Raw genomic sequence first — 23,238 nt, 5'->3', positions numbered from 1 at the left:
TTGGTTATTAACTTCTGATTATTCTTATGCTCTTCAAAATAATGAGCAATTCACATTTTATTAAAAAAAGGTTGACACTACCAAGATCCTTATGTTATAAATAGATACAACGTTGACTTCTCCCCAGTATAATGAATAACAATAGGAAGAGAGAAGCAAGTTATTGTTTCATTGTTTTTATTGTTTTATAATTGTTTTATTTATTAGTTTTCTTATTATGGTGAGCCACTCAGACTCGCTTAAGATGGGTGGTCGTATAAATCCTTTTAATAAGTAAATAAATAACCTGTGAATATGCTACACTGTTAAAAAGCTAATGAATGGACAAAAGAATTTTCCATAGCTCTTCTTTTCACAATCCTCCTTTTGATTAAAAAAAGGGACTAATTTTGATTATTTTACAATTTAGAAGTAGGACATGCCTCAGCATTAATTAATTCCATAGCCATGTCCCACCGCAAGTCATCATTTCATATTTATATGTTACGGTTTTTATTGTGCAACGTGTGTCTATGTGTTTGTTTGTGTATAAGCAATCTATGAGCACAAAAAAGAAGAATAAAAGGGCACAAGAACAACATTTTGTGGTTTTCAAACAAAAGCAAAAATATTGTGAGAAATGTTAAGAAAACTGTGTTAGAGATATCTCTGAAACTAAAAAAAAATGGGGAAAAACCCCTCCTCGCATGTTTCCTGACTCTTGGTCTTAATTGAACACTGACTTCCTTTTTGAATTTGCAATTTGTGTTCCAGAGAAAGTCCCAAGTCAAGTTTACATAGACTTTTGAATCTTTATTAACAATGGGGTGGAACTAATATTCCACATTGTTCATATGGAACAATGTAGATTAATGCAAAAATAAATATTTCTATCTCTCCACATCAATTACAAAGCTGCTTTTCAGCGAGGACGCCTCCTACTTCCTCCTACCACGATCAGATACTGTTCAGTTCAGCAATGGAAAACCTTCTGTGTAATTGTTCCACCAACTTGGTAGCCATCACTGGTATATTAGATGAGAAAGGAGTTATTTGCTAAGATCTCCTATGATTTTTACTATGTAGCAGAGAACCAAATCCAAATTGACCAAGACTTTCTTGTACATCCCAACTTTCTAATCTGGATTCAAACTAAATTCTGATTCTTTTCAACTCTGCGGTCTTTTATTCCATTAAGATTATTTTTTTACCCCACCTTTTTCCATCTAAAAAAAAAAGTCACTCTAACTAGCTTTACAAACTATGTGAAAAAACTAACCAATCTTGACACCAAACTGTTCAATTAAAAGCAGTAGCTGAAAGAGGACAAAGAGTCAAAGTCAAGATATCAAACACGAACTGAACTAACTCCCTTTCTAAAAGGAAATGTCTTTGCTAACTGCCAATTGAATGAGGAAGCTTACTGAATTGGGACAGGGACTTGTAACCAAGTGGGACAAGGGAGATTTCTCACATGGTCCCACCTACCTATCTTTGAATTAAAGATCTATATAAGGGATGTAGAACAGTTGACCTGAAAGGACATGATATTCACATGGAAAGAGACAATCCTTCAAGGAGTTCAAGGCTTCATCAGACTGTAGAAAGGCACCTTTGAAGTCATTTAATCCAACCTCAACACAGAGATCCAAGTTAAAATACCCTCAATAGATGGCTGTCTAGTGTTGCTTGAAATTATCTAGTAATGGAAAGTCTACAACTCCTGTAAGAGTTGAGTCCAATGGCCAACTGCTGCTATGTTTTTCCTAACGTTGAGCTGGAAAATGAACATTAAGACAATGATTCCATGTCCTACATCCTGGGATGATAAGAGAAGAAGATGCCTTTTTCTGGGTGACAGAGGAACTGAAGATTCCTTCCACTTCCAGCCTCATTTTTTTTTTTTCCAAGGTGAAACATAACAAGCTCCCTCAATCTCTCTTCAAAGCTTTTCATTTCTTGCCCTTGGATCATCCTTGTTGCCAGTCCTTCTATATTTTCAAGCTTCTCTGGAACTTGCTTAAAATATTGGAGACAGTACTCAATGTAGAAACTGGCAAAGATCTAACAGGGTGAAATGATTACTTCTTGTGATTTGAAAACGCTTCTACTATGCAGCCTAACATGATCTTAACTAGCTCTGCGGCTATTACATGTTACATTATGGACCAATATTGAAAGCTGCGGCTGTGAGAGTTGGACCATAAGGAAGGCTGAGTGCCAAAGAATTGATGCTTTCAAATTGTGGTGTTGGAGAAGACTTGAGAATCCCTTGGCCTGCAAGATCAAATCAGTCAGTCCTAAAGGAAATCAATCTGATTGTTCCTTGGAAGGACAGCTACGGAAGCTGAAGCTTAAATACTTTGGCTACCTAATGAGAAGAGAGGACTCATTGGAAGAAATCTCTGAAGGTAGAAATGATGGAAGGCCAAATAACAAGGGGTTGGCAATGGATGAGATGGTTAGATAATGTCATGGATGCAATGAACATGAATTTGGGCAGACTCAGTGAGAAAGGAGAGGACAGGGTGGCCTGGCATGCTTTGGCTCATGGGGTTGTGAAGATGACTTAGTGACCAAACAACAACAAAAAATTTAGCTTTGGAAATATTTTTTCTCACCTCTAACAATTGGTGAGCTCCTGCTTCCTATTCAGTCCCAATTCCCCAAGAGGAGTGAGTCTGCCACTCTGAAACATCTGCAAGCAAGCAACCAAGCTCAGAGAGCATCAACAACTCCATAGGTACACACTCACTGGAAGGAGTTCCAGGTTTTGCCCCAGTTAACCTTATGCTAGTTTCTAATTCAGTCTCCTGCAGATCTTCAGTCCAGAATATTTTTCTCGTTTTCCTAGCTCAGCTTTTCTCACTGTAGCATCCTTCAGTTCTTATGGAGCTATACTTGTAGTCATCTGAGCCTGCAAGCCAATACATCTGGTCCAACACATCTGGGGAAGCACCATACTTGGTCCACTGCATTGCATGCTCATCCCTGTTTCCTAGCTCCTAACTGGAGCTAGGACAGTCTTCTCTTTTTAACTAGCACTGGCAGTAAAATAGCAATAGCACTTAGACTTATATACCACTTCATGGTGCTTCACAGCCCTCTCTAAGTGGTTTACAGAGTCAGCATATTGTCCCCAACAATCTGGGTCCTCATTTTACCCACCTTGGAAAGATGGAAGGCTGAGTCAACCTTGAGCCGGTCAGGATCGAACTGCCAAACTGTTGGCAGCCAGCAGTCAGCAAGAGTAGCCTGCAGTTCTGCATTCCAACCCCTGTGCCACCAGGGCTCTTATAAAGATCTTCTGAAAACACTATGAACGGCTTGATTTATAACTTTATTTGCTGATTAAATGTACAAACAGTCAAACCTCAAAGGGTTTTTTTCAAGGTCTTGAGGAAAGATAATGGGTTCTCTCAAGTATAAATTGATACATTTTAAAAAGAAAGGCGACAGCTCTCAGAAAAACAAGCTGACTAGCATTTCATCATCCTTGTTAAATACCCATTCTTGGTTTAAGCAGAAGCTGATCATAGGGGTAATGCACAGCAGTAAAACTCTCCTGGTTGGGTCCATTGAAACCTCAAAACCGAATCTCATAACATAAATTAATTAAACTATTGCCACAAATTTCATGGCGAAATCTCAGGAAATTTCAGCAGAAGATAGCAAACCTCATGAAACCTCACGAGCTTGTGTGATTTTTGACTATTTGTATTGTTTTTCTTTCTTTCTTTTTTCTTTTTTTTCCTTTCTTTTTTTGAGTGGGAGGGCACTAACTCAGCTTGAAAGATTACTGCAAAAAGCAGCTAATCCTTAGTTTAAGTAATTTTCAACTTACTTTTTAGCAATGTCACAATTCTATAAGGACTACAAAAGCATTGAGTTTAGCTGAATTTTGGACTGAAGATTTATTATGTCGACTATACTTATTTGAAGCTTTATTGCACTGAATACACTATTTACCTTTCAATCACGCAAATTTTAAATTATTTGTTTTTAGACGATTGGTTGATTAATTGATTTCTTGTTGACTGCAACCAAGAGCCTCTTGATGGGTTCCAGTTATAACCCTAAAACCTGCAAGATGCAATTACATCAGGCGAAATTAAGCCACAAATAAAAAACATCAACCAACCACCAAGAAAGCAGTAAGAGTAGATGAAAACTTCTACAGAACACAAGTCCTCTTAAACAATTCTGTTTTTAAGAATTTCCTGAGGCCTCACAAGGTAAGAGCTAATTGGATTTTCAGAGGACAGGGAATTCCATACATCTGTGCTGCCAAAGAGAAACAACTTTACACACATATATACAACCTGTGGTCCTAAATCCACTCACTGATGCAAAGAAACTGAACACGTTTCCTTTCAGTTTTGTAGTCTCAGGACTAACAGTATTTACTGATTCTAGAACAGTGGTTCTCAACCTGTGGGTCGGGACCCCATTTGGGGTCGAACGACCATTTCACGGGGGTCGCCAAACAAGGCTGTCCGCCATTTTTTCCCCCTTTTCTTTGGCCACGCCCCTGGCACCCGGTGATGTATAAGTGGTTGGGGGTCACGACAACATGGGGAACTGTATTATGGGGTCGCGGCATTAGAAAGGTTGAGAACCACTGTTCTAGAAGAACAATTCCTTGCTTTGTCACCCCTTCCTTCCTTCTATGGATGGATTCATTTTCAAAGCCAAAAGAAGTAGAAGAAGTGTTGAGACAGATGTCATCCTCCATAAAAATGTTCACAACAAAAGCCTTATCTCAAATATCCCAAATGTCCTTCTGGATAGTCAGCAAAGAGAGGGGAAACCAACCAGCCAGCCATCCAATCTTCTGAATCATTTTTTTCTTTGGCTGATGGATGGATCCAGCTGGATCTTTTCCTAGATAGAATATTTTTTGGGGGAAGCAAAAGATGACAATGATTTGACTCCACCACTATCTCAGCCTGATGGAGCTCAGAAGTTTGTCAAAAGGCAGCGAGATCTACAACAATGAAGGAGAATATCTGTAGCTCAGGGTTGACATGAGGGGTCCTTGGTGCTCTCTGAGCTTGCTTGTTTTCTTGCAGACGTTTCATTACCCTAACTAGGTAACATCATCATGTTGTTGATGAAGTTACCTAGTTCAGTAATGAAACGTCTGCAAGAAAACAAGCCAGCTCGGAGAGCACCAAGGACCCCACCTCTACAACAGTGGCCTACAGATCACATCTATACCCCTGAGCGCCTGTTTGCAGCACCCAGCATTTCCAAGACAACAATCACACCAAATAAAAAGGGTGTGATTTTCCAGGGATGCTTGGGACAAAAATAAGTAAAAACAAGAGGAGAGAAAAGTCAGACCAAATGTTCAAGTCTCCGGTCATTCTCCTCCAATCTTCACCACCACTACCACCATCTTCATCATTTTTAAATTTATTCATCAAACAAAAATTACAAATCTGAACCAACAAAATGAAAAAAACTAAAATGTGACAGGGATGATAGGCACGTCAATGCACTTGTGCATGCCCCCTGTTAAATATGGGATGAGGTGCACAGAAGTTACGTTGGAATTAAAACTGAAAGTTAGTAGCTGAAACAACTGAATTGGGTAAGACAGACTTGGACAATTCTGTTACAAAAATCAATTTTTTTTACAATCAAGTTTAAAGCGGTTTACATTAAGTTTAAAGCAGTTGTTATCATCATTATCATCACCATCACCATCACCATCATCATGATGTTTGGGTATCCTCCCCCAGCCACAAACATCAACCTTATTATACTCTAAGAAATTTAGGAAGAAAAGCAACTCTTTCACTTCTTAAAAGACAGAACGATGCAGACTAAATGGTTCTACCCTTCTAAGAACCAGCTTGTAAGCAGCAGTGAAATGAAAAGATGTGAGTGTAACTGATTCACAGTGATACCCGGAGCCAAATATGTGTAAGAGAATGATTACTGAAAAAATAAGAGGAAGAAAGATAATGCATAATAAGCAGGTAGAAGAAAATAGCTACAAATAATGTCAAGGAAAGTAAGAAACAGATAAGCCTAAAGAGGTAGAGAAAATGTAAATAAATTTTTGTAGTAATGTATTAATGAGCATTCAATTAGGGGGATAATATGTCTATATCTGTTGGGGGAGGTTGATTCACCTTTTTCTTAATAGCTTAATTGTTTGTGTGTTTTTTTCTTTTTTGTCCTCTTTGGAGTTTTGTACTTGAACCTTGTATTGAATAAAATAAAAATAGAGAAAAAAAATCATGAATATTTTAAAAAATGTAAGTGAGCAAAGCGGTAAACAAGGAAGTGATTAAATGATTTGAGACAAAAGCAAAATGAGTGAATGCTGGAGGAAATATTGTCAGGTTTTCTACAGGAATTAGAGAGGTATGATGAAGAATGAAACGGTAATAATGTTCAGCAAAAATGATGAAAGAATGCAGCAAGAAATGAAAAGACTGCAAGTATGGTTGCCTTGTGGTGAGATGGGCGGCAAATAAAATTAATAAATAATTATAACATAACTGGAGAAATGTTAAAAATATGGAGGCTATTGTCTGGAGTGTTTCTACCACTTGTTTAATGCATATGTGATAACTGCATTTATGTCTAACTGGAAAGTTCACTGTTATTGTTCCTCAATGCTAAGAGTGTTAACAAAGCGTAAACAAAGAACCAACAGGAAAATAAATCTGTTACATTTGCCTGAGAAGCTGCTTGGCAGAATCCTGAAGGTAAAACAGATGAGAATGAGTAAAATTGGGAAGTACAACGTAGTTTTATGCTAGGTGGGTAGTAGGAAGAAAGGGTTTCCACTTTGGGGGAGGTCACTAAGGAATAAATGGATCTGAGAAAATTTAGTGTACAGTGGTACCTTGGTATTTGACTGCTTCAAAACTAGATGCATTTGATATGAAAATGTTCTCCTCGTGGTTTCTTTGGTATTAAGCACGCTGCAAAAGAGGGGGACAGACGCAGAGGGCGGACAGGAAGTTGGCTGTGCTGGGCAGGTCACTGCAAAAGGAAGAGGGGGACGGTCGCAGAGGGCGGACAGGAAATCAGCTGTGCTGACAGGAAAAAGGACAGCTAGAAAGTGGCCAAAACAAAGGGTCATGTGGTAAGTCACCTGGTTTGTTTGGCACTCCTAGTTTTCAGTGCCCATCAGGCTTCCCACAACCAATTAACATCAAATACTATTACTGTACTTAGTATGGTATTTGATTTTTTTTTAAAAAAGCATATGATAAAGTAAATAGGCTTGAATTATGGAATGTTTTGTCTGGGGACTGGTTGCTGAATATGATATAGTAGGTATACAATGTAAATAAAGACTTGGGAGAATAAATAGAATACTTAATAACAGTTTCAGGGCGGGAAGATAATGACATGGCATCCTCTTAGTGGTTTAATGTATTTACGGATAAACATACAGAATAATTGTGTGGACTTGAAAATATTTTTGGTAGGGCCATACACGCATGTATAATTTTATAGGTGGACGCTGCCATGTTGTTGGGTGAGAACCTGATTGATTTGAAGCACAGATCACTTTGATATAGGAAAGGGAATTGATGGAAGAGTTAAAAGCCAAGGAATCAGTCGTAGGATGAAGTTGGTGATTTTAAAGAAAAAAAAATGCAGTGGATAAATCAATGTATAGACAGGGTGGAATTAAGAATGGATTGCAATAGAAGAAAGATATGGAGGGTTACAGTGAATGATGTTGGTGTAAACCAGGAGTAGGCAACCTTGGCTCTTTTATGACTGGTGGACTTCAACTCCCAGAATTCCTGAACCAGCCACACTGAGGGGAAAGAGAGGTTTCCAAGCTGAGCCATGCTGGCTCAGGAATTCTGGGAGTTGAAGTCCACGAGTCATAAAAGAGCCAAGGTTGCCTACCCCTGGTGTAAACTAAGGTAGTTATATTTACTTTTCTTTTTTTTTAGTTTTATGTCTTTAATTTCTTTCATTTATTATCTGCTACTCTTCCTGTACTCTGCATATTGTTGTTCATTACTAAAAGACAATGTGAAGGAAATGTATAGATGTATGCAGGATGATATTTGATTGAGACAATGATCTGCTTTACAATCATATTTAATATCAGTTGTCATCTTTGACACAGATTACTTCTTTGATAAAGAATAATTATTTGATGTAATAGTAATTGCCGCAATCAAATAGGCTATTTAACCATAGAATTATAAACACATTAGTCATTTCTCACGGGTTGAATAGAAAATATGACCTAAACTTCCAACTGGGATTGATCACAAGTAAAATATTAACAAGTAATTGATCCAATAATTGGCTACAAATAAAAATGTTATCTGAAATACCAAATGAATGAAGTCTCTCTTTCATTGTGGAAAATTTGGAGAAGACTACCCCAAATGATACTATAGTATTTAATGTAATTATATGTTATGGAACATCTGTTGCCTCTTCTCTGAAATTTCCCTTGGTGAGGTAAACTAGGCCATAAGATGAGCTAGAACACGGTTGTCAAACTGCCGGCCCACGGGCCGGATGTGTCATGCCGAAACCGCGCCCGCCCCAGTTCCGGCAACGGGGAAAAAGTCGCGTCACAACACATCACGTGACGTTGTGAGTTTGACAACCCTGAGCTAGAAGGCCAAGGGCGATGGTACTTCAAGAGAAAAATGCAGCCACACGTGAGCTCTGGAAGTGGCCCCAGACATAATGGCAGGACATTTTGGCGGGGATGTGGGTGTACCTACGGCACATGAGGTGGCAATCGTAGCGAGTCCAAGGCTGATCCCAAAGAAAGGCACGATAAGGTTGAAAAACACCACCAAGCTCAGAGAGCTTCAAGGACCCCACAGTTCAGTCCTGAGCTACAAATATGCCCTTCTATCAACAGACATGTCAAAGATAGGGTCTACAAAGGCTTGAACATGCATGAACAACTGACCCAATCTAGCCATAGATAATCTAGTACCTTTCATAACAACAGATGATTCCTGCCTTTGCATTTCTCCTACACTGGAAAGAAACCCACTAAGTCCAGCTTAGCCTTCAGCACCACAGAGTCAATCAAAGCCATCCCCTTGGTGGTCTTCTGCCACTCAAATCCAACCCCACCAGCCCTCTTTTCGGAGACCCCAGCCACTACTGCCAACCTGGGACCCCACTCCTTGCAACCCAAGCCCCCTCCTAGGGGAGGGAAGGGGAGGGGGGAAAAAACCCAGAACACCCAGCATGCATCTGTACCTTTGTAGCTCCTCCCACCCAATCAACCCCTCCCATCCTCCTTGCCTTGCAGCAGCCCCCCAGAAGAGGAGGAGGAGGAGGAAGAGGAGAAGCAGAGTTTGGTGCCGGCCAAGACTTCGGCCAGCCGCAGCTTCTTCCTTTTTCGGCCACTTTACCTGGACTTTTCCGCCCAGGGAAAGCGCTCGGTCCAGGGAGCCCCAGCTCCCCCGAGCGCCTGTCCCCCGCTCGCCCTCCCCAACCTCCCCCGATGGGAAGTGGGGGAAGCAGCAGAGGGAGGGGAGGGCTCCCTCGCTCCCTCCCCTCCGGCTCAAGCCCCGGCGGCGACGGCGACGGCGGCGCCTGGCTCTGCCTTCGCCTCCCCGCTTCCTCCGGCAACTCCGACGAGAGACCCCGCGGAAGAGCCGCCCCGGCTGCCTCCCTCCTTGCCCGCCCGCCTGCCTCCCTCCTTGCCCGTCTCCCGTGGCCGGCTGGCTGCCCCCGGGAGAAGCCCGGCCAAGCTCCGCCGGGGCGGCGTACCTCGTAAAGGTCCCCCGAAGCCATGCTGGGCTGGGGGGCAGCGGGGCTCCTCGCGCGCCCCTCTCCTCGCCGCGGCTGGCTCTGCGTGGGCTTGCTCGCGTGCCTGTGCCTCTCTCTCTCTCTCTCTCTGTGTGTGTGTGTGTGTGTGTGCGCGCGTGTGTGTGTGTTTCCCCCCACTCGCTCGCCGACCCGAGCGGGGAAAAAAAAAAAAACACCCAACAACAACTGTGCCGCCGTGCAGAATGACAGGCTTTGGGGCTCCTGTGCGCAGAATCGGAGGCGAAGGCAGAGGGTGAGAGGCGGCAGGCAGGCAGGCAGGCAGGCAGGCTGGCTGGCGTAACCGGGAGCACCGGCGGCGGCGGCGGCGGCGGGGAAGCAGAGAGCAGCGCTCCGGCGGCGCCGTGTGTGAGCCAGGGAGGGTAGAAGGCGCGCCCCCGCGCCCGCGCGCGCGCGTGGCTGCGCGCGAGTGAGCCTCTGCTTTCAGGAACCTCCCCCCCCCCCCCAGCCCAGGCGACACGAGCGGGTGGGTGGGGGCGACGGGATGAAAAGGGAGGCGGGTTCTCTCGCAGCCCTCGACGACGCCCCCGGGCCAAGCCCCCCACCCTCCCCCGCAGCTGGGGGCCACTTCGGACGCCCGGTCCAGGGGGAGCCTGACTTGCCCCCACGCAGCTGGTTGGGTTTGCTGGCTTGCTTTTTTTTTTTTTTCGGGGAGGGGGGGTGCTGCAAGTCTGCCGGGTCTGCAAAGGGTCTCTTTCCGGATGCTATTGCTCTCCCCCCTTTCCCCCCCCCCAGCCTAAGCTCGGCTTGGCACCTGCGAGGAGGAAGAGGAGGAGAGAAAGTCTGCTGCAGTCTTGGGGTGGGTATTCAGGAGAGGAGCCACTTGGAGCCATCCACGCTCAGACTCCAGTGCCACTGGCTGTGGGTGAAGGGTTGGCTTTTTTGTTGTTGTTCAGATGGGAGGTGGGCTGGGGTTCCCCTCCCTTCTTCCTCAAGATCTTCTCTTATGGTGTAGAACAGAGGTCCCCAATCTTTCGGGCACCAGGGACCGGTTCCGTGGAGAGAGGTTTTTTCCAAGGACCCAAGGGTGTGTGGTTTTGTGTGCTGCCTGCATCCCGCGGATGGGGCCTTGCTTATTTGTGCAGCCCTGTTGCTGGCATGCCGTGGCCCCGTACTGGTCCACGGACCGGGGTTGGGGACCCCTGGTGTAGAAGATCTGTGGGAGGTGAAAGTGGGGATTCCTGCCATTTCAGAAGGATGTGCGTTATCCAGGCTCCAGGTGGTATCTTGTGGGCCTTCCCTCTGCAGTTTCAGGAGCATGGTGGGAAATGAAATGGAGGCCAAGTCTGCTTGAAGCATCTCCAATCAACAGAAATGTAAGCCAGAGCAACCTGCTGGATGGTCTCCCTTAGTTTGGTCCCAATTAGTCAGGAGGAACTCTTCCCAATTTCATAATAAGCCTTACCTGGTGTGACCTGGAATCAGAAACCAGAGTGTACACCTAGACAGAGTCCAACTTCCCCTGAAGGAATTTTGGGAGTTGAAGTCCACCCATTTTAAAGTTGTCAAGGTTGAGAAACACTGTTCTAACCATAAATCGCTAGAAAGCTTTCAAACATTCAGCCAGATTCTACTTTAAGGCAATTTTTCTACTTCTGGATCATCTTCTAGGTGACATCCCTTCAGATTTTTGGAGAGTGCTATCTTATTCCCACTTCTTTTGAAGAATGAACCTGCTCAGCTCCCTCACAGCAGTTACTTTCTAACCTGGTGACCACCCTGACTAATGATTTTTGTAACCAGCTGCAATTTCTCTCAAATGTTCTAAGGACAGTTTGATCAATTGATCTTGGAATTTTTTCCAGGCCAAATGTATGCCTCAGCCTTGGGTTAAAACTTTTTCACATTTGGGACATCGATATCCCACCTATGACCACACTTGGAATACTGCATTTAGTTCTGGTCACCACGATACAAAAAAAGATGTTGGGACCCTAGAAAGAGTGCAAAGAAGAGCAACAAAGATGACAAGAGGTCTAGAAGCTAAACTTTATAATGAACGATTGATGGAACTAGAGAAGAGAAGGACAAGGAGTGATATGATAGCAGTTTTCCAGTACTTGAGGGGCCATCACAGAAAACAGGGTCAACCTATTCTCCAAAGACTTGAGGGCAGAAGAAGAAGTGACGGATGGAAGATCTTTAGAAGAGAGCCAACCTAGAATTGAGGAGAAATTTCCTGACGGAACAATTAATCAGTGGAATGGCTTGCCTCCAGAAGTTGTGGATGCTAAAATTTCTCAAGAAAAGATTGGACAGCCATTTGTCCAGAATGGCTTAAAGTCTCCTGCTTGAGCAGGGAGTTGAAGTAGAAGACCTCCACGTAGATGCTTGTCTTTCCTTCCTGAAACTCAACTACTTCATTCACACTTACACATATACATGTACTCTGTCAAGTCCTTGAAATGTTTCACTAACTCAAAAGAAAAGCATATTCTCATCTGCTGCTTGATGATTTTGTGCATCATAAATCCAGCCGATAGAAATGATCCAAACGACAAGAAGAGAATGCCTTAAATCAGTGTCGTTAAATAAATGTGTCAAGTGAATAGCAATCCCTAGTTTAGTAATTCAAGCCATGGAGATGGCCAAAAGATGGTTGCCTTTTCTGCAATGAAATTCCTTCAGATTTCATAAAAAGTTGATTCCATCACCTTTCTGGATGATGCTAAAACTATTTTGGAATCCTTCCCACCTCACTGCTGAAGCAAAGAATGTAAAAACAACATCAGATGACTACTTTGCTTGAAAAGTTGGGCTCTTCTAAAGTTCCAATGAGTTCTCCTCCAGTTTTTTGGATTCCATCAATATAACTGGGACTGTATTTAACGTATAAATATTTCTATTAATAGTAATAGTAGTATCTGAACTATAGATTCCTATGGAGACCACTTTGTGAAAAAAAGGATTTTCATATACAATCTACTCTTTGCACCTCATAATCAAGTTTGTGCAAAAGCACCCTAGAACACCCACAAGAATTTTACTGAAAAGCTCTTCTCCTTTGAAAGAATATTCAAAAACAAAATTTCTTTCTAGCGCTGATGATGTTACTTACTTGGACGATATGTTTGCAAGAAAACAACTAAGCTCAGAGAACACCAAGGATCCCACAAAATGTCTTATATTAAACTGAAATAGTTAAGTAAAACAGATGGATTTTTTTTCTGTACAACACTCGTTGCATTAAGGCTAAAGCATCCAAGCTAAATTAACACTTATTTTTCCCTTGCCTTCTCTTGTCTTCCATCAATAGATAGCAGACTAAGCAGATTGAAAACTCAGACTGACTTTTCAAGTCCCAATTTATTTTGTTATTAAAAAAATTATTTGGTGTATATACTGAAACCAGTAGACTCAACATGGCTTACAAAGAGAGAAATGAGTGGTGGTAGCATTCATCTATTTTATTCATTTACTTATTAAACTGATTTAATATTGTTGTCCAATTGATACGCAACTCAGGAAAGGGTACATAAAGAAGAACAGTGCATAACAACCCAAGTAAACATTAAAAACAAACTCAAAAAACTCAAAGGTAAGAAAACTTTAAAAAGAAATATACATGGAAAACAAACATAGTCAGTTTGATCTAGTGGTTAAGGTACTAGACTAGAAACCAGGAGATGGTGAGTTCTAGGCCAGCCTTAACCTAAAAGTCAATTGGGTAACCTTGGGCTGGGGTCTCTCTCTCTCTCTCTCTCTCAATCCACCCCACCTCATAGTGTTGATGTTGTGGAAAAAATAGGAGGAGGAAGGAGTATTGGGTATGTTCACCGCCCTGAGTGATTTATAAAAATAAGCAGGATATAAATATATATTTAAATCAAATATGGCACCCAGGTCAACTTCATCCAACCAAAATCAACCAGAATGGATAATACCTCTTGAGTCAGTGCCTGGGGAACAAGCCAGGTCTTGAGAATCTTTCGAAAGGCAGATAGGTTCAGGATCATCAGTCTTGGGAGAACTGTTAACTACAGGGTGGGCATGGCATCAAAGAAAATATCTGAGTCCAATCAGATGCTGCTGGACTTTCTTCTTAGATGTTCTTGAGACCCCCCCAACCTTGTGAAAAGAAGATAGAAGACCAATTATCCTATAAGTGGTGGTTTCATTGGTCTACCTTGGGAAGGCTGTTTTCATCATAGTTGAGGATCATAGAAACCATAAACTATTAAGAACTGGGGAATAGACCATCTCCTTTTCCTTTCCTCTCTTTTTCCCTCTTTAAATTAGAAGCTTATGGACAGTTGACTGGTTAACATTACTCTCCTAAGCTCATTTTAGAAACTTTAAAGCTGAAAGGTGGGATATAAATGTGCCAAAGTACATGTGAATTTGCATTTTGTGCACAGCCTCTATCCACCATAAGTTACTCACATAGCCTTGGAGACCAATCTTTGAATACCCGTCCCAGCTTTGGTTTACTAATGACTGTTTATTCAAAATTTCCATTTCTGAACAATTACGCTGGAATACTACCATGACAGAGATCCAGTACCCAATCTAATAAAATTAATCTTCAATATTAATCAATACATGAATCTCCACAGACAAATGGAATAGTCAGGAATGGCTATGTCTATTAGTGGCTTTTTTCAACCATGGTGATATTCGTATTTTAGTCTCAGGGATTAAAAACGAAGTGGCTTTTAAGACATGACGTTTATTGGTCTAAGAGTAGTTGCTTTATGGCTTCGGTTTGCAATAATGATTTTATTATGGCTATGACACACATTTTAAAATGCAATGGTTTTATTCATTTTTGTAATCTGAAAGGTGTATAGTGATAGGCCATCTCCAGTTTTTGAGGTGTCCTCATCATCCCCACCGTCACCATCATTATCACAATGTCCACCATGTAATAACACTCTGTCCAGAAAGACTAATTATTCAAAATATAAACTTGAAAATGCAAATTTAAAGAAAGTAAAAAAATAGGCAAATAAAATGCCTGCATTATTTATTTTCGGTTCACATAAGGCGGCACCTATGCTAGTCAAAATGTTTTCCTAAGCAATTTGGTGTTTATAGCTGTTGTAGAGTTAAAATACTATTGTGTGGCTGTACCTTATCCAAATCTAGAGGAATGTTGAGATGTAATTCTAATAAATATGCAAGCAAACATAAATAAGCAGGCTTTGCTTCTGATAAGTGGACATATGTTTGACCACAACCCCAGTATATTGTTTTGTAATAAGGCTGTCAAGACTTCCAGCTGTAGAGTTATAATAATAACCTTTGTAAGATGTTAGAAAAATTCTCCTTTTTCCTCACATCTACCTCAATTCTATTGATTTTTCCTCTAAAGGCCCAATTTAATTTCCCTAGCAAATATTGTGTATGATGTATCTATTAATCATATTTATCTCCTACCTTTCATCCAGATGCATAGGCTAGTACAAAGAGCTCTATTCATTTCATCCCCACAATTAGTGGTATGCAAAACATTTTTATATTTGAAATATTTCAGACTTGAAATACTGCTTTTGAATTCACAACAGCTTGTCCTCACCGTTCTAGAAGTGTTTTGAGTTTGTAAAAAGATGTTTTGAGCTTGAAACTGGATCATGTTGACCTTGAAGCATGCCTGAAAACGGATGGAACAGTCCGTTTCCAAATTGGAAGCAGCAATTTTGAACCCCACTTTGAGTGTTTCACACTGAAATGTCTCAGATTTCAAACCTTTGCACACTGCTACTCACAACAATCTTGTGAGAGTTGCCCATTGGTTAAGAAATCAGGTGACCTAAAATTTATTCAGAATGATTCATGTGTAAGCGGCAATTTAAAGCCGGATCGTTTCTGATTTAGTCTGCTCCCTGACAGCTCCCTCATGCTGATTCTGATTGCATAGTGTGCTTTTGCAAGTAATTTCCTAAATGCAGTAGGGATGTATGTAAAATAGAAAATGATGCCACTTTTTTCGTAAAGCTTGCCAAGGCTCTGAATGGTGGTACTTAATGGAAGAACCAATTTTATGAAGTATCCTGCACAGGCAGTTGAACCCTGCAAAATGATTAGAATTATTTTATTGCTAGAAGTTGAGCAAACACACTTTTAATTCCTGTTGTTCTCTTCTCAGCTGTATTATACCTTTTATTTATTAATCATAAAACTATGGCTTAATAACTATTGTGCCTTTGTTCTTGCTAGAACTGTGATCTAGTAAATTAATCCAGGACAGATATTTGTATTTGAACATGTATATATCATTAAGTCGCCAGAAAATTTAATTCGGTGACTTTCTGTGCCTCCTCTGCCCATTCATTTTTATACTTTAAATTGCCTACAAGAAAGGAAAGCTCAAGGAACATTAGGCTACCCTTGGTGTTTGTGTTGGTGAATCGTCAAGAGCATTCAGATTCCTTAATCCCTCCCAAAGCTGAAGAACTGATGATTCCTGCAATGCTCAGCTATAAAACGGGTGACTGTGAAAATGAAAAGAAAAATATCCTTTTCTGCCATGTCTTTATTTCTATTTTAAACAAATAACTGCTCTTCATTTTAAAGGTTTGAGGACAGGATACAGCATGAGATCAATATCTGATGGGAGAAAATCAAACACCATGAAAGAGGAATTGTACTGAACCAAAACTTAACACAGGCCAAGGGTGCAATTTTAGGATTGACAACAGGATGCTCTAGGAACAAAAAAATGTGGTAGGGTGCATAACTGCGGCCTTGCAGATGCTGATCTGCAACTTTCAGCTTTCCTCACCATTGGGTGTGCTTCCAAGCAATGTAGAACTTCTGCAACCTCCAGATGCTCACAGTTTGCCCATCCCTAGCTCATAAGATGACACAAGTCTTCCTCCATGCTGTGTGGAAACTTCTATCATCTACAATATGTCAACGTGCCACCAGAAACTTTACTGTCTCTAAGGTAGCACTGTTGAGTGAAGGTCTGTTGAGTGATTTCTCTTTGCTGACCTTTCTTTATTCCCAACTTTCCCCTGTTCCTTACAGATCCTCGGTAAGGGGAGACAACGAGAGTTTGCTAGAAAAAAAGACTTTAAGAAGAATATCTATGGAGATTCTCGGTTATCTAAGTCATAATTGTCCCAAAGGTGCTTTTCAAAAGGCAACTGGAAAGTGTAGATATTATTTGGTTGTGTATTTTGAGCCTTAAATTGAATGTTTTGTGTTTTACTTTGAAGACATTTTGCTTCTCATACTAGAAGCTTCTTCAGTTCTTCAGAAAATTCTTCAGAACTGAAGAAGCTTTTTGGATGAGAAGTGAAACATCTTGAAGGAAAAACAAAGTCCAGTTGCCTTTTGAAAAAGCACCTTTGGGAACTTAAGAAGAACTCCTAGGAACTACCGAATGTAGAAAGAACTGGTCAGATCATTTAACTAAAGGGTCCTCTCAACACTCTTAGCAGCAGTGACTAGAAAATATTGTGTAATTATGATGAATTCAGTCTTGCATGCAAATGTAACTATTTCATAGGCTCCCTATTTCACAGGATCCCCAAACTTGTTCTGCAAATCAAGTTTGACGGGTTTTCTGAAAAAATCAGTATGGGCATGGACAATCTCACCTTGAGTGGGGATGATGTTCCACAGGGGTGAATGCCATAGCAGAGAAGAATAATCTCCTGGATCAGTTGGACCTAATGAGACAGGTAGATATAACCAGGGAGAGTTACATTCAATTTACATGGTATCATGGATATTTGACCTTTTTTTTAAAAAAAAAATACACATATCCTTCATAGGTAAAGCTATGAAGTTGTTGCTAGTTTAACAACTACAGATAAAGAGATAAGAGAGAGAGAAAAATCCAATTGGGAGTTCTCTATGTTTTATTTCTCTTTCTTAATCATTTCCTCCTTTCTATATGTGTATATGTGTTTATAGTCTTCATTTGGAGAACTCCAATCAGGAAATAGATCTACCCACAACAATGATCCACATAGCAGTAACCTTGTGATGTACATTAGCCTGCAGGTTAATGACTGATACAAGATGTATTATTAAATTTTGTGCACCTTACATCTAATTAAGGGTGTTTTTTTTTGTAAGCTCTATTTCATTACTCTGATTAGAGCCTGCCTATGAAAAACACGTTTAGCGAAAGTTTTCATTCTTCATGAGGTTCAATAATGTCACGGTCTGTGGACATTTTCCAAGCACAATTGTCAGCTAGTGCCAGCTACAAGAATTCCAGAAACTAAATTTTATTTCCCATTTAGAACCAATTTTAATACATTGAAGAAGATACTTTCGTAATTTAATAATTATTAATGTAATAATTTAAGTGGATAAGAGTCAGTTTGGTCTAGTGCAGTGGTTCTCAACCTTTTTAATGCTGCAACCCCCCAACCGGTCGTAAGTCGAGGACTACTCAACTGGTACAGCACCGTTTGCAAAATGGGACTTTTGGCGGGCTCAGCAGGGCAGAGACAGCCTGGACAATTCCTATTGGCTTTTGAAAGCCAATAGAATTAGACTCTATTCAAGAGAGTCTATTCTATTGGCTTTCGAAAGCCAATAGAATAAAAGGGAGTAGCACAGCTAAGGAAAAGGGGAAAAAAATGGTGGACTGCGTTGTTTGGAGACCACCATGAAATGGTCATTCGACCCCAAATGGGGTCCCTACCCACAGGTTGAGAACCACTGCTCTAGTGCAAGGGTAGGCAACCTTGGCTCTTTTATGATGCGTCATAAAGGAGCCAAGGTTGTTTACCCCTGGTCTAGTGGTTAAAGTACCAAGTTAGAAACCAGGAGACTATGAGTTCTAGTCCTATTGCAGGCATGAAAGCCTAAGCCTAAGTCTCAACCCAACCCATCCCATCTCGTTGCTGTTGTGCAGCAAATGGGAAGAGGAAGGAATATTAAGTATGTTCACCACATCGAGTTACTTACAAAAATAATAAAGGCAGGATAAAAAAAATAATAAATACTGGAGTTCCTATGTTTGGGAATTCTGCTCCACAAGCATGATCTAATTTCTGACATTTTGGACGTTGTTAAAATCCCTGTTTTGTTTTTTCCCCAAAGAGCATTTGGGATTGTAAAACAAGTTATGCATGTAGGACGAATGACGGCACTATCAGTATAATTTGTAATATAAAGGATTGAATTTGTATCATTTCAGACATATTATACATAGATAGCATTGATGATTATGATTTTTATGTACTGATTGTGTTATGTTGATTGAAGCAGTGAGAATACGTGTCATAAAATACATCAATAATATATTTAACAAATAACTTTTCCCCCTAAATAATTTGAAAATATTTATAAAGTAGGCTGTTCTTAATTGGAAAATCAGCTTTATGATATAGAAGAAAAGAAGAAATATCTGGCAGCACCATTAGGAATATTGGCGAAATAGTCCATTGATATTGTTTACATGTACACTGAAAATTAAGATGCTTGAATTGAACAGGACTACTGCTCAAACAAAGGAATGCACATTTGCGATGTAAAGAGATTATCTTTAAATGCCTAAATCAATTACTTGTAAACATCTGTGAGGCCTGTCATATCTACTGTGTTTCCTTCATGCCATTTGATCATTTCAGGCTTTAACCAAGAAAGAATAACAGAATAACAGAGCTGGAAGGGATCTTGGAGGTCTTCAAGTCCAAGCTCCTACTCAGGCAGGAAACCCTATATCATTTCAGACAAATGGTTGTCCAATCTCTTCTTAAAAACTGCATTGGAGCACCTACAACTTCTGGAGGCAAGTTGTTCCACTGATTAATTGTTCTAGCTGTCAGGAGATTTTTCCGGAGTTTTAGGTTACTTGTCTCCTTGATTAGTTCCCATCCGTTGCTTCTTGTCCTGCCTTCAGGTGCTTTGGAGAATAGCTTGACTCCCTCTTCTTTGGGGCAGCCCCTGAGACATTGGAACACTGCTATCATGTCCTCCCTCGTCCTTCTCTTCGTTAAACTAGACATACCCAATTCCAACAACTGTTCTTTATATATTTTAGCCTCCAGCCCCTGATCATCTTTGTTGCTTTTCTCTGCACTTTTTCTGGAGTCTCAACATCTTTTTTACATTGTGGCGACCAAAACTGGATGCAGTATTCCAAGTCCGGCCTTATCAAGGCATTATAAAGTGGTCTTAACACTTACTGATTTACAGAATATGTCTCCTGCACTTGTTGACTTTTCAGCTTTTTAGAGAAATGTATGTGATAGTTTTTGTGTGTGTATGTGATAGTTTTAAATTGAACTGAGGTCCTATGACCCCTATGAGTATTTAAACAGGCCAGTAACCTCATCCCCATTTATCAAAGTGATAAATTCTCTAATGGGAATCCTGAATTCAGGGTATTCCAGGATTTCATTCAATCCTTGAACCTATCTGATCTTCATTCCCAAACTAACATGTGAAAGACCCTCAAACTGGCATTTATGCAAATGTTATACCTTTTATTACATGGGAACTAATAATAATAATAGTAAAGTTGGAAGGGACTTTGGAGGTCGTCTAGTCCAACCCCCTGCTCAGGCAGGAAACCCTACACCATTTCGGACAAATGGCTGTTCAGTCTCTTCTTAAAAACTTCCAGTGTTGGAGCATTCACCACTTCTGGAGGCAGGTTGTTCCACTGATTAATTGTTCTCACTGTCAGGAAATTTCTCCTTAGTTCTAGGTTGCTTCTCTCCTTGGTTAGTTTCCACCCATTGCTTCTTGTCCTGCCTTCAGGTGCTTTGGAAAATAGCTTGATTCCCTCTTCTTTATGGCAGCCCCTGAGATATTGGAATACTGCTATCATGTCCCCCCTCGTCCTTCTCTTCATTAAACTAGACATACCCAATTCTAGCAACCATTCATTATATGTTTTAGCCTCCAGTCCCCTAATCATCTTTGTTGCTCTTCTCTGTACTCTTTCTAGAGTCTCAACATCTTTTTTACATCGTGGCGACATGATGTAAAAGTATCACTGTTGCAAAGTATCTATAAACCTGTGTATTTTAAGTCAGAATGCATTTCAGATAAAATGCCATGGGAACTGGAATGATAACTAAGGCTGCCTGTGGATAGAGAATACATCTGTTCCTTCTTCCATATTCAGAAGTAGACTCTGACCTTGGAAGCAGGAAGCTGAGATCTGATTTTTCTCAAACACTGAACAAATTTAGATCAGAAGAGATCTGAATGTATTTCCTGTATTTTTTTTAACCTTTTATCCCCAGAAGGGAAAAATCAATAATATTGCTCTTTGTCTAGCTCCTTTGGTCCAAGAAGGCTATGAAAAATGATTTATTCCTCCTCCTTCCTTGTTGAAAGAGGAAATAAAATCCTCCAAAAGTATGCATTTCATTGTCAACTTTGTTTTTTGATGTCCAAGTCAGAAGAGTCTTACGAATGAAAGGCAAACCTAGTGTAATCTACACATAGAGTCACCCAGCCTTATTTTTAATTCTGTTCGCCGCATACTGCTACCCTACAGAATGACTTAACTTAAGTTTACAGTCCACAAGCTATGATTTACAGGAAGAAGATAGTTTTAAAGAATCTCAACAGTGCAGGTTGTCCAGCGCTGAAACTGTACACATTTCATTTGCCTTGAAAAAGGGAACACACTGTAACAAGAATTCTTAGAATAAATTACTTCACCCTTCAGCTCTTAATATGCAAAGTGAAAGTACTTAACCAGGGAAATGCATTGCTCACATCACTGTACAGTCGGTTCCTGATTTGAATCATTGGAACAACCAATGCTGACTCATCACTGACACCTGATTGCCTCTGAGAAGTCGAGTTAGTAAGAAAAAGTAAAGAAGACAAAAAATAATAATAAAAGAAAGAGAAGTTATCTGCTCACAGAGAAACCCCCCCCATTATTTGCCAAAAAAACCCTCAAAAAAAACCCCACGAGGCAAACAGAATATGGCTTTAGTTATTAATTTCACGATTTTACACATGACTTAAGTATACTAACTTTCATATTTTGCCCTATGAGAAGAAAAAGCCATCTAACAGGAATAATAGTTAATTATTTTTTTAACTATAAAGATAAAAAATAACTTTAAACAAAAATTCAAGTTGTAAGGAACGGTCAGTGAACATTTTGGGGTCCTGTTTTTCTGTGGCTGCAAAGTTAATGCAGCAGAGCTGAGAAGGATAATATCCAAATTGATGGTTTTATGCCTCAATGATCTGTTTCGGAATAAAACAGAAACAATAGCCAATCTTGTGATGGAGAGCCTCCCAGAGCTGGTTGTAATAATAAACAAACAAACAAACAAACAAATAATAACAAGAAAAATTGCATGCTGGCTGGAGATTTCTAGGAACTAAAATCCGCACAACTTGGCTAAGGCTGAGAAACACTGGGCTAGAATAATAACAATAATAACAATAATAAAGTTGGAAGGGACCTTGGAGGTCATCTAGTCCCACCCCCTGCTCGATCGCCCAAAGGCGGCGATCCGCAATTTTTCGCAGTGCCGTGCACGCGCTCCGCGCATGGGGGCACCGCCGTGCATGTGCGCCGTGCATGGGGGCGGCACCGTGCACGTGCGCTGCGCATGGGGGGCGCCGCGCATGTGCATAACGATGATGATGACCTATCAAGTCCATGTTGACTCTTAGTAACCACAAAGATGGATTTTTTCCACAAAGATCTGTCCTTTACTGGATCTTTCAGGGCTTCCAACAGTGGGGTTTGCTAATTTAACCACCAACTTATCAAGTACTTATTGTAGGAGGTGATGGCTTGCCAGCAGAAGGAAACAATAGCCGTCAACACCCCAATGAACATCTAAAAAGCCACACACAACCGCCCTGATATAAATGCCACACATAAAATAGCCCAAAGGACACACTCTGCTAGAGAGAAATTCCCTGAGGATGGCCGCCAGCACAAATCCAAAAACTCGGAAGACTAAACCTTTGGTCCTGATGACTGACCCAGATTGGATCCTGCAACATTATCCTGGGACACGTATATTTACCTTCATTTGTGGGTGACATATGAAAATAGTAGACATTGCTGGACTTTATTCAATGCAACTCTTCTAGTTTATTTTGTCATGATCTTATAAATTAATCCCTGGAAATTTAGAGGGATTGTGTGAATAATCCTGCACTAAATTAAACTCTTTTTCTACATTTTGACTTCCGTGGGAAGCCATTGGAAGGATTTTATTCCTAAATATTGCACTTTTTGGTACAGTTAAATTTTTTTGGGGGGGGGGAAGCACGATAAAGCCAATTGTTTATTTTTCTCTCTTTGTAGCATCAAATTCTAATTATATCACAAGCAGAAAGGCTTCCTTATTCCCTCCCCCCATTCTTTCTCTTTTGGCTGCTTCTCTGTCATAATTGCAAACTCCATCTGGAATCAAAAAAATCAGCTGTGTTTTCCCCCTTGTTGGAGAAGTGTCACTAACAATAACACTTGTTCATTTAGAACTCTTCTCCTATAAGATGTGTACTGTTCAATGTGAACAAAACCCAGCTAGTTCTCCCAGAGCTGGGAAAAGT

General features: G+C 40.7%; 1 protein-coding gene and 1 long non-coding RNA gene across 4 annotated transcripts in view; one reads left to right on the top strand and one right to left on the bottom strand.

Moving 5' to 3' along the window:
• CDYL2 (chromodomain Y like 2) overlaps positions 1-9,880 on the bottom strand; it is a 40,177-nt gene extending 30,297 nt beyond the window's left edge. Inside the window, exon 1 of one of the 2 annotated variants that reach the window (XM_039353469.1) lies at positions 9,721-9,880. In XM_039353469.1, the coding sequence (XP_039209403.1) occupies positions 9,721-9,744 (24 nt within the window). In that variant the 5' untranslated portion in view covers positions 9,745-9,880. The remainder of the gene's footprint in view (positions 1-9,720) is intronic. The other variant, XM_039353470.1, reaches the window with a different exon arrangement.
• A 531-nt stretch (positions 9,881-10,411) lies between these two features.
• LOC120312581 lies at positions 10,412-12,928 on the top strand. 2 transcript variants are annotated; one of them, XR_005557922.1, is made up of 3 exons: positions 10,412-10,576; positions 11,026-11,093; positions 11,389-12,928. It is a non-coding gene; the product is annotated as an uncharacterized LOC120312581 (long non-coding RNA). The 2 variants fall into 2 exon arrangements; XR_005557921.1 differs by having other exon boundaries at positions 11,026-12,928.
• Positions 12,929-23,238: the final 10,310 nt, after the last annotated feature.

This window comes from Crotalus tigris, unplaced genomic scaffold, assembly GCF_016545835.1.
Source record: "Crotalus tigris isolate CLP2741 ecotype Arizona unplaced genomic scaffold, ASM1654583v1 scf7180000018525.42219311030:4301911, whole genome shotgun sequence".
NCBI lineage: Eukaryota > Metazoa > Chordata > Lepidosauria > Squamata > Viperidae > Crotalus > Crotalus tigris.
Note: the sequence above shows the minus strand (reverse complement) of the source record. Positions and strands in the feature narration are given on the sequence as shown.